At 49.0% G+C, this 12,453-nt stretch overlaps 1 protein-coding gene across 1 annotated transcript in view; it reads right to left on the minus strand.

Moving 5' to 3' along the window:
• Positions 1-12,453, minus strand: part of GRIK4 (glutamate ionotropic receptor kainate type subunit 4) — a 183,795-nt gene that overhangs the window by 41,490 nt on the left and 129,852 nt on the right. Inside the window, 1 exon segment of the mRNA XM_039379999.1 lies at positions 2,183-2,344. Coding sequence (XP_039235933.1) covers positions 2,183-2,344 — 162 coding nt within the window.

Here is a 12,453-nt window from a genome sequence, read left to right on the forward strand (position 1 = left end):
AACAACTCACCAACTAGAAAGCATCAAAAAAACCAAGATCAGCAGCTGGACCTTCCAACTGGTGTCTTCAAGACAATGAACTCCATCAGATGCCCTGAGCCTGAGCTCCAGCTCCTTGCTGGATGCAACACATCCTCCTTCCAACAGCAGACCTGCCCCTCTGAAAACCAACAGCAGTCAAGTAGAATAATCCACTTTTTTTTTTTTTAAATCTCCCATGTAAAGGCCAATGATTAAAGGCAAGCTGCTCTCCAGGGAAACAGTGAACAGGTTTGGCTACTTTGGGTTGTGCCATGTGGGTTGGCTTTTTTTTTTCCCTTTCCTTCCTCAAACATTAGCATCTGTATCTTTGCCCCCAAAACATAACAGGGAGAATTAAAGCCGTTAAAACCCTGTGAAACAGACTTTACAATCTGGATTTTATTCAATGGCATAAACACTTAATTACAAACATCTGTTTTAGCCTAAATTCTAATTACCAAATCTAGCCATCTGTAATTTGAATGATTTTCTCTGATTTCCTTTCTTTGCAATGTGATTAATGAGAATGGCATTAGAGCAGGCAGCTCCCTCCTCCTTTGTCAGATGCTTCCTCAGCTCCAGAAGAAAGCCCTGGGATTTTGCAGCTCGCAGGAAACCTCCCTCCTGTCACTTCCAGCTGTTGAGCTTCCTTTCTCCTCTTTAGGATGAGCTATTCCATGAGACAACTCCTTCCCAGGACTACAAGGGGAAGTTCTAACACAGAGGGCTGTTCCCTGGGAGGTGAGACCTGCCAGATTTCCGACAGCAGAGATGATCCCTGGCGGAATTTTCCTCCCAGACAAAGGCAAGGAAACACATGCCCTGTCTGGGAATATTTCAGCTCTGCTCTGTAACTTCCCCACCCAGGGCAAATCCCTTTTTCGTCACCTGGGACACGGCATTTTGAAGAATTCCAGGCATAATCCTGCATCCTTCCACCTCTGCAGGTTTTGCTGGTTGCTCGAGACAACACAGGGTAAGAAGGCCCAATGAGAATTTTAATTTCCCCATCACACCTGCTACACTCCTGTTCCTACTGACTTCTGCTTGTACTATTAGAGGGAAATTTGTTTTTAATGCCTCTGAACTGTCATCCAAATGGGAAGTTTCCTGGTAGCAATCCCATGGAGATTCAGCAGGGCAGGCAGCAAGTGACTGGAACAGGGAGGAGGGAGAGCAGGATGGTTTCAGGCACATCCAACAGGTAGAAATAATAATAATAAGGGCAGCAAGCTCCTAATTTTGCCTGTTAAGGATCACTTTGTGGTGACAATAAGGTTTTCAGAGCTGCCTCAGCTCGTCAAGGGGACTCTGAGCTCATTAAAAAACAAGCAAGAGGGTTCCACTGATGGTATTTTCTCTCTCTCTCCTCCCCCAGCTCCAGTCACAGCACCCCTGATGTGGCAAATGTGCTTTGCAAACCTTCCCAGTTGGGGAGAATCCCTAGGGAAGATTTAAGTCCTGATCTGCACATTCATCAGGGAGATGTTGGAGCATGGAACACAACCCAGCCTTTTGGCATCTGCCTGAGCCCAGCCCTTTCTGGGCCATCTGCATTCCCAGTCCCTCTGCCACGAGCCATTGTTACTGGAGGTAAAACACACAGGGACAAACTTCACAAGGGAAACACTGAATCAGAGCTGCATCATCCCCTGCACTCACAGAAAACACAGTTCAAACTAAGATTAGCCTTGAATTTAGAGCTGTGCACCAGTTCAAGCACAGAGAACCCCTCGAAAGCTCTGCTCCCCAGGTCCCTTTGGGCAGCCTCTGACTTTCAGGATCACTTTAGTATTCTCCAAATCAAATCCTCCTCTGCAAATCACAGCTTGATACCCAAATTCCTCTCCTACCTACTTAGCTAAAATGCTCTGTCTGGCTCATCCTTCCCATTCCTCTGCCCACAAAAGCCAGTCCAAGGTGCAGCAGTACAGCTGCAGCCTGAGCTCCTCAGCACAGGGTTTACTTGGATTAAATAATTCAATTATTTAATAAATTTAATAATTAAAAAAACGTACCCTTTGAGAGCAGAGCTTCTACCTCTGCATTGCCAGGCTCTGCTCAGGACCATCCTGAAGTTCCTCTCACAAGGTTTTCCTGTTGGTTTATAGCTATTTCCAGCCCAGGGAGGCTGTGGGTGATGGGAATGAATTTTACTTACTGCTGGCCCAGTGAACGGAGCGTGATCACAGTTCTCCTGCCAGGACTGGTTGAGGCTCTGGACAAACTCTTGGAAGAAGGCATGAGACTGGTTGAAAATGGAAAATCCCAGGATGTTGACTCTGTCGTCCAACAGGCTGTCCAGGCGCTGGAGGGAGAACTCCTAAAGCAGCACGAAGCAGAAAATGAGATTAGGGGAGAAAACAGGCACTGAAAGCTTCCAAACCAGTCAACCCTTGGAGGGAAGATGGGACTGTGGAGTTACACGTGGAACCCCCTTTCCACACTGGGGATGAAACCCACCCACTCGTTGGCGAGGAAGGTCTGGGTGCTAAACAGGATTTGTGCTGCCCATCTCAGGCTTGTAATGAAGATGGCAGCCAAGTCCAGGGTTATATTGGCCAAATTTCATCAAAAAAAAACCAAACAAACAAACCCTGCAAAAAAGGTTAAGGAAAGTTTCCATTCCTGAGCTGTGGTTCCTGCCAACCCACACCTGAGTGTGGTGTTCCTTTTGCAGTTACAAACCACCCCCCTTCTGGCAGGAGCTCCCTGTGACACCAGGGTCACAGCCCAGGCAGGGAGGTGGATGATGTATTTCAGATGAAGCCACTAACCTGCTCCAACAGCCCAGAGAAGGTCAGCTCTGCTGTGGGAGGTCCAGAGCACACAGAGATTTATATTTCCCAAGCGCTGCCCTCTCTCCAAGGCACTCCCAAAACCAGATCCCTGCTCTGTTCTCTGTGAAAACACTGCTGTGCCTGAGAGCCCCAGGCAGTGGGAGGACACCAGCAATGGTTCTCCATCCAAACTCAGGGCAGGAGGGATCCCCAGGCCACCAAGGCCACCTCTTTTCTTTATTCTGAATTTCCTCTGAACTGGGCTCCAGCCTGGGTGACAAACATCATCTGCTGAGTGAAGCTCCTCCACCACCACGACCAATTTGGTGACACCAAGTTTAAACTGTTAAGTTGAACCAGTTCCTTCCCCACAGGAGAGGAGGAACCTAACCCTGACCTACCTAATCCTAACAACCCCATCCTGCACTGGCACCAGGTACCAGGAGGAGATGCCACTCCTGGGACACCCTAATGCCCTGTGGAGGGTGGGAAGGTGCTTTGACTGCAGGGTCTTGGAGTTGGGAGCATTCCCCTCACAATTCTAAAAAGCAAAGTGGTACAATGCATAAAAATGACTGCATATTATAAAAATGACAGCGAAAAGGGAAAGCCCTCCTTTGCCACTCACATCAAGGGAAGCAGCTACACGACAGATTCCTGGAGAAGGGTCCAACCCTCCTTGTCCTATTAGCAGCAAATAATGGCACCTTCCTCACTAATTTCTCTTTTGCTAATTGCTAAAATGGAGCAGGGAGGTGGGAGTAATAATAGTTTCAGGAACTGCTGGATGCCCATTCTCCTCCATCACTGGCACGGACGGCTCTGGGCTCTGTGGAGTGTGAGATTTGCAACAAGGCAGCCCATTTTTTACCTTTGCTGCCTTCCCGGGCACGCAGGAACAGCGTCTGTAAATCTCCAAAACATGGGAGTTACAAGACTATTCCAGCCCAGGCAAACTCCCCCGGGAATGTGATCAGACACAGGATGAAGTGCGTTTTGGACACAAGCGCATTAGCGTTGGGTAACATGAAATTGCCTGTGAACTATTGATTCATTTGAATGATATTATCCTGCTGCCTTCCCTGACGGGTTATCCATTTACCCACGGCATCCTGTCAGCCCGTGCAACGAGGGCAGGTGGCTAATGAGGAGCTGGGCTGGAGGAGATCCTGGATGCAAACGGAGCAGCAGGAGATGCGCTGAGCCCCCGTAAAAAACACCATCTCCCTGCAGCCAGAGCTGGGAGGCAAATTGTGCAGGGCACAAGGCAGACAGCTGCCTGACTGCCCTCCTGGCTTGGTTGTACACAGAAGGAAAATGGGATGTTTTGTACCAGAACAGCCACACAGTCCAAGGCTTTGTTCTCAGGCCAGACCGCCCCAGCCTCCCTCCCTGCATGTATCCATTGTGCCTCTTCTCCCCTGAAAACATCCCTAAGCTTTTGAGGCTGCAGGTTTGTTGTGCTCTGCTCCTTAAATTAGCAACTAATGGGCGAGGGAACGGGTCTCTCTTCCCGCAGGGAACCCGAGGCAGGGGTGAGGTTTGTTCCAGCTGAACCCACAGCTCTGACTGCTCCGAGCGCCGGGGTCACTCCTGGCCCCTCGCCCAGCTCACGGCACAGTTTTTGGAGGGATCCCCACCTGCATCAGCCCCATTTCCTCGGGGAGGTTCTCCGGGGCTGGAGGCAGCTGCCAGGGCTCGCTGCCTGCAAAGCAACCGCAGGCAGACCCCGACACACTCCCCCCAGAGACACCAATTTGCTCCGGTTCAAATGTCAGCAGCAGCTTTTCCCAGCTCTCATTAGCAGTGGCTGGTTGGGTCTTTTCCTACAGCCAGCACTCCCCATCCACATCCATCTTTTTCCAGGCAAGCCTCCAGCTGCAGAAAACCCCATGTCTGTGGCTGTCATGTCCATAAAGCACCAGCTCTGTGAGACAGGGGGGTGCCATGGCCTGCACCTGACCCTTTCCCCCCACTGCCCCCTGCCCCTTCCCTCTGCTCCAGCTCCAATCTCTGGCCTCTAAACGTTTTTTCCACCAGATATTCACAAAACCACTCTGCAGACCCAGGTCAGGGGGAAATGAGCCGTGAGCTGCCTATGCAATGAGATGGAGATAAACCACCCTTGGGGGACACACTTCATTTGCAGTGGGATAAGAGAGATTTGGTAAGGTCAGGCTTTGCAAGGAGGGCAAAGGGGTGAGAGCATCCAGATACTCAGCTCAGCTTCTGTCCCCGTCTGGGCTTTTTTTCTTTTTTTCCCTTTTTACACACTCATTCACCACGCTTGACATTTCCAAACCCACGTTTTGCAAACACAAAACTCATCTGCCATTCAAGGCCTGCAGCTCTCAGCTGATTTCCCGCGGCAAGAGGCAAACACAGGCAGGACAAGGGGTGGAAAACCCCGATCTCAGGGGTATTTTCAGATGGAGAGCCAAAGATTTCTCACTGAGACAGAGTAAAACTGACTTTTGCCTAAGCTCCCACCTTGCCTCAGCTGCTGGACAGAGCTGAGGGACCTAATTCCTGCACTAAACACCTTCACAGCTGCCTTTCTCTCCTCACATAGTTCCTCTTCCTTACCCTCAGTGCTGGCTGGTGCTTTTGCAGGCTAGAAGACAACTTTCCAATGCAATAAGAGCAAGAAGCCATTAGGAAAATAACTCACATTCTGTTTAAAAGGGGACTCCAAGGCTCCTCCACCTGTGCAAATACAGCTTTGTAACCACAGGCTTTCAGGCAGGTGGACACGGGAGGATGTGAATCAAAGAGATGGGTTCAAATAGCATCTCCCTTAATATCTCTGTTCCATCACTAAGAATTTCCCCCCCCTTCCCTACACTGCAGCAATTGCAATAGTTGACCAACACTTTGCCCTCCACCTCAGTCCAACCTGAGGTGCAGAGAAGACCACCAGGAGTGATGCCAAGGTGAATTTCTGGGAGACACAAATCCTGAATTCTTCCCCCTCTTTTCACTCTATTTTTAAAACACCCACCAGAAGTCAACATTCTGCTTCAAGAGGCATCATGGAAAAATAGTCCCAGAGTGTCAGCAGCCAAAATTAATGAACTTTTACAGGTGAAAAATCCCTGGGCTTTGCTCAAACCACAGCAAATTCTGCAGCAGCACCAGGCAATTACAGTGTAGATTTTCTGACTTTTATACTGCAGGGCTGCAACCTCTAAATATGTGCTGTTAAATAACAACACTTAGCAATTCTATGGCACTCTATATTTTCCAAGTGCTAGGCACACATTAGCTAATTGAATACAAAGGGCTTCCCTGGGAGACGAGGCTGGAGGAGTTATTAGAGGGTGAAGTCACTCCTATGCTTCAGGAAGCACTCAACCTGCACTCTCACTTCATAGCAGGAGACAAAACCTCTGGAGTGACCCCAACATTCAGATCACTGGGAGAACCTGGCTAATAAAAGCCACACAGCCAAGCCAGGGCCTCAGCACCCTCCCAGGGAACAATTTCTTCCCAATATCTGATCTAAATCTGCCCTCCTTCAGCTTAAAGCCATTCCCCCTTGTCCTGTCACTCCAAGCCCTAGTGAAAATCCCCTCTCCAGCCTTCTTGCAGGTCACCTTTAGGCACTGGAAGGTGCTATAAGCTCACCCCAAAGCCTTCTCTTCTCTAGGCAGAACATCCCAAAACAGACACGGGTTGACAGGCATCAAAGCCAGCATTCCTGTATAAGCACATCATTAATGAAGTATCCTCCCAAAAACACACCTCAGTGGCCCACTCCCAGGCTACAGGACACCCCACAAATGTGGGGAGACACCAAAGGGACACTTCAGTGTCCATCCTGAGATTGCCTGGCAGCTTTTAGGCAGGAGCCAAACCTCCAGCCAGTGCAAAGTCAGCACAGCTCTGGTGACTTCACTGCTGACATCCCTGGGTGCCAGTGTGCACCACCACTCACCATTTTAGGGTTAACCAGAGGAGAGAAATTATCCCAGCTCGGGATCTTTGGGCAAACAGACTCCAAGGAGTCTCTCCCCAGGTCTTCCCTCACCACCGGTCCCGCTGCTTCCCAAGTCTGGGAAGAAGAGGCTGGAGGCTTTGGTGTGGAAAAGGCCAGTCAGGCAGGGGACTATCAGTGTCATACCAGCCTGCCTGGGGAGCAGATGTGTCTGAGAGTGTGGAGCTGCCTCCCCTGCTCTGCCACGCCGCCGTCTCGCTCCAGCGAGTGGCTCCCGGTAATTGCTCCCCCCGCAGTGCCCAGTTTGTATTCAGCACTCTCTGCATCAGCTATTGAGCTCCTTCCAGCTGCATTGATCGAGCTGGTGATATTGCTCTGCATCCCATTTGTGTGAGCACAGCCTTGCTCCCCCACTCGATCCTTATCACATTTTTAATAACCCGGATCACCCGGGAAGCAGGGAGACAGTGATCACTCCCTGCAGGATGGAGACCTGTCGGGGGCTCAGTTCATTTTCGGTGCCACCAAGACCTTCCCACACCCTGCTTGTCCTCACCCCATCCCAAGCCCCCAGCAGGAACAGGATTTGCTCAATTCAACCCACACTAACAAGATGTCTGTCTCCCTCCCTCCCCTCTCCTGCTCACACACACATGTTTATCTCCCTCTCCTAATCACTGCAAGGACTTTATTGGATTTTTGGATCTGCTGATCAACAGCCTCCAAAACACCCTCAGACACTGTCATAGCCCAGTGCTCAGCAGGGGAAGTTCACTGCTGTAAACTCAGCAAGCTGCACTGACCTCAATCCTGGCCGAGGATCCGGCCCCTCTGACAGCACCAAAGGCTGATTTACACCAGGCACAGCCTTGCTGTGGGCCCAGGACACACTGTACTGTTCCTTCTTTGTGGGCTGTGAAGGAGAACACTGGGCCAAGGCTTCCATTTCCCTATTAAACCCTCGCTCTGGCAAAACTTCCCTGTCGAGAGTATTTGGTGCCTAGAAAAGCTCTCACCCTCCAAACACAGACTTCAGTGTCCATCCTGAGATTGCCTGGCAGCTTTTAGGCAGGAGCCAAACCTCCAGCCAGTGCAAAGTCAGCACAGCTCTGGTGACTTCACTGCTGACATCCCTGGGTGCCAGTGTGCACCACCACTCACCATTTTAGGGTTAATCAGAGGAGAGAAATCATCCCAGCTCAGCATCTTTGGGCAAACAGACTCCAAGGAGTCTCTCCCCAGGTCATGGAAGGCAGAACTAGTACACTTAGCCCAGAAAGGGCAGAGGGTGCCATCCTGGTCCTATTTGTGGATGTGGCACCTGAGGACAGGATTTAGGGATGAACTCGGTGGTTTTGCTGGGTTGATGGTTGGAATTGATGATCCTAAAATCCCAGGCTGGTTTGGGTCAAGAGGGAACTTAGAGATCACCTTGTTCCAACCTCCTGCCATGGGCAGGGACACCTTCCACTAGCCCAGGTTGCTCAGAGCCCCCTCTAACCTGGCCTTGTTCTCAGAGGTCTTTCCCAACCATAACAATTCCACGATTCTATTTAAACTGAGCACTCTGCAGCTACTCCAGGTTTTCACAGCTCAGGTACAAACATGTTGAGTCCAGGGCAAGACTCAGTGACAGGGAGGGGAGCAGAAGAACTGCTCTTCCTCCAGGGACACCCAAAAATGGCTAAAACATGGACTCCTCACAAGAAGCTTGAAAATACTTAAGGTTCCTCTGTCACAGAATAATTAAGGCTGGACAAGACCTCCAAGATCTTCATGTCCAAGTGCCACTGTGGTCCCCTACAGTGCCCTGGCACTGCTGGAGATCATTGACAACAGCAAGAGCACGAAAAGGAAGATAAATATGCAAATAAACAAAGGACACACAACACAAATGACTTCCCCAGGGGACTGGGGGTACCTCCCACCCTTCTCCATCACTCCCAGCTCCTTACACCACTCAGACACCAACCCTGCAATGGTCCCACTGACCAATTCCCCCCCAGGATCACCAAACTTCCTCTGTTGGATGTGCCTCTCTGGATCCTGTTGCCCTCAGAGCTGAGCTGCCAAGTCTGTTAATCATTCCAAAGCTCCAGCAACACATTTATTTATTTACTCAAGTGGACAATATTATGTTAAGTGCTTTATGGCTTTCTTGAAAGGCTCAATTTATTTATAAACTATTGACAGAGTCAATAAGTTCATAATGGGCCACATGTAAAAATCAATTCCCGTGGAAGCAAAAAAGAAAAAAAAAAGTCATCAGAGCAACAAATTGTGGCCTTTTGAGGAGGTAAGTGGATGTGGTAGATCTACTCAAGGCACTGTTACTTGGCCATTTATGTAGTAAAAGGGAAACTGTGAGCTAAGGGACAATTTAGGGGAACCATACACATACACACATATATATATATATATATATTTATATATATAAAATTTGATTGCTCTTACAAAGTTGACACATCACAAAAGCATCAATGTGCCATGTAAGGATGGGTCCTTAACCTCCTCATGCAAGGAGAGCTATTAAATTTGGGAGGCTGTTCTTCAAACGATGGCACTTTAGGAAAATACATCCTTAGTGAAAGCACTTGTCTGCAACTTCTCTGCAGGGAGCCCGAGGTTTGGAGAGCAGCAAACCCTCAGGGGGGGAAAAGAGGTCAAGTGCTGATGTTGGGACCTGAAAAAACACAGCTCTTGGAAAAATGAGGGGTAGGAAGCCTGAAAGACAAGCAGGGCAAGAAAGCGTGAGGGCACAGGGAAAGAGGGAGGTTTGCTCTCACATCTGGGGGTACCTGATTTACTGAACAACTGGAAATCCAGCACAGGGTGGACTCTGAACAGCACAAACAGACTGGGACAAGGTGAGGCAGCACAGGCAGAGAAAGCCAGGGAGGTGCAGTTATTCTTTGTCAAAATGCTCCTGTTCTCGTGCTAACCAGGGTGAGGAGAAATGGCTTTGGCAGCCTTGCAAAAACCTGATTTGTTTGCCCTGCTACCACATGCCACGGAAAACATGAACCATAAATCCAGGGCGTGATAGGGGCTCTACAGAACGGTTTGTATCAGCTGCTGGGGAACAGGAAGGCTGGCTGGGCTGCAAGGGAAGATTTGTCAAAGAATAACGAGAGGAATCTGCCTTCCTCACCTGGAGGAAGAGTGAAGGTGCCCAGAGCTGGTGCAGCAAAGCCAAACACCACTGGGGCTCAGGGTGCAGAACCAGACACAGAAAAACAAGGTTATTTCACCAAAAAAAAAAAGCTGATTTCACAAAGCAGGACTAAAAACCTAAGCTCCACAGCCCTGGTCAGACACTAATCTGTAGTTCACTGCCCCTTCTGCTTTACTTGGCATCACTACTTGCTTCCAAGGGATGTCACTGTGATGACAAGCTGTCACTGAGACGTGTGACATTGTCTGGGGGATCTGGACACTCCTTTCCCCTCCAGTTCCAACGAGGCACCCAGAGCGACAATTCAGCTTTGAAACCCTCCTCCTGCATGAAGACCTCTTTATAAATCACTAAACAAAGAAGAAGTAAGACACAAACAAAAAAGAAAAGCCCCAAACTGATTTATCTGGTCTCTGGGAATTGAGCACAGCAGCTGTTTTATCAGCAACAGCACCTGCACACAATATTGTCAGGGAAAAAACTGCATCCAGTGAATAGCCTGCCTGACTTAAGGCACTAGTAAAACTCCTCTACACCTTCCTTCTGACAGTAATAATTTTAATTGTTTCCATTATTTCCATCTAATCTCCTTGATAAATGTTTTGAAACTTAAACCCAGCCTGAGGTCCGTATGTTATTAAAAAAAAAATAAATGCAAACAGAGAGGGGAGAAGAAAAAAAAAAAGACAAACTCAACAAGCTGCACGGAATTAACAAGCTGAAAGAATTAATTGTAGCACGGGATTTTGGAGGCATCAAACACCCCTCCTACTCTGGGCTGCTGATTTCAGGGATTTCCAATGCTGGAAGGAAGGTTTTCTTCAATGCACAGCAGGCCATTTACAATGGTTTATTTAGGTACTACTACTACTACTACTACTATTATTATTATTATTATATTATTATTATTATTATTATGCACACCATTACCCCCTTACATGGCCACAAGCCCTGTGGATCCCCAGCCAACCTGTGCCCTGCCAGGGAGCAGGGAAGGGACAATGAGGAGTTCTGAGCCCAGCTCAGCACCTCCTCAGGAAATTCCCTCCCAGAAGGGCAATTCCCAGAGCAAGAGAGTTCCTCACTGTGTGGAGATACCAGGAAAACACTTGGATCAGATGGATATTTTCTGCCAGGGGGTGGAGAACAGGAGGGGGCTCGGCTGCCACGGGGACCCCGTGCAGAGATGATGGATGCGGGGAAGCAAAATGCACACCAGACCTGCTCTGCTTCTCTGAGTTTCATTAGGAACTCCTGGAAAATTTGTTGAGCTTCTGCTGCTGACAAAAAAGGGTCCCCTGAGCTGGCTGAGGGAGCCTGATAATGAATTTGCACGCAGTAAATTAGCCTGTGGATATTTTTCCATCGGGCTGCTCGCCTCGGCTCCCATGGAATTCCTCCCCGTTTGCTCCTGCCATCGGGCTGGGAGAGCATTGCTGCCACTATCTGCAGCCATCAGGCTGGAGCAGAGGGGCCATCATCCCAAAATCTCTCCCCTGTGCCCCGGTACAGTGGGAGCCACAACAACTTCCCTCCCTCTAAAGCTCCGCAGAGAGCGGAGCTGAGACACCGCGAGCTGTCGGCTGGGATGTGCTTATTAAATAAAATTAATGCTAAAAGACAGAAACAGAATTCCCCTCGACTGCTGCAGGGCAGGTGTTTAATTCAGCATTTTATCCTATTTTCTCCTCTTTTTTTTTCTTTTTGCCTGAAATATTTTTCCCATCTCCGAGCAGCTCAGTGCTACACAGGCTGTCTATTCCCCTTCTGATGGTTCTCCCCTCATTTAAAGCCATCTTTTTGTTGCTCCCCTTGACAGCAGTTCACTGTGATTTTATCTTTTCTATTAGGCAGTGATTGCAAAACCTCAGAGGGTTCATTAGGAGCTTGATAATCCCCCCAGATTTATGAGTCTAAATTGCTCACTCCCATCTCCAATCCCCATTTAAATATTACTAATTTCCTTAAACATCTCTTCCATCTGCCCAGGTTTTGTCTGATGTCACCTTTCTGCAACGGTCCCTGCCAAAAATCCAGTTAGTTCTGCTAAGGGCTGGTCTTTTGGACAAAGTGGTGAAATAACCCGGGTAAACACATTAATATCTTGTGAGAGTGAATGGTAACAGAACTCATTTCTTTCTCACCTGCCAGAACTGAGTTACACGAGATGAATGGGTTTCAAAGAGAAATTTCACCTCAAGCAAATGCTTAAATCACACCCCTGCTCACAACTCGTGTGGGGGTGGAGGTGGGGAGCTTAATTTTAATAGTTATTTCTGTTATCTGTGAACAGACTCCGCTGTGCTGGTGATGAGCAAACAAACCCCTCACTGTGTGCACAGTCTGTGGCACTCTGACTGCCAGGGGAGGGCAAGGGGAAGAAGAAAAAGTTGGTGGGAGCATTTGCAACAGGAAAACTACTTCCTGGGAGCGGGAAATGACTGGAATGGTTTGGAGTTGAGGCGGGATGTGACGGGGGTGGCACTGTCCCTCACCAGCCCTGCCAGCAGCAGCAGCACAGTGACACTGCCTGGGGGGGC

Source organism: Pipra filicauda, unplaced genomic scaffold (assembly GCF_003945595.2).
Source record: "Pipra filicauda isolate LSUMZ 115617 unplaced genomic scaffold, ASM394559v2 scaffold182_size1470994_pilon, whole genome shotgun sequence".
In the NCBI taxonomy this organism is placed as follows: domain Eukaryota; kingdom Metazoa; phylum Chordata; class Aves; order Passeriformes; family Pipridae; genus Pipra; species Pipra filicauda.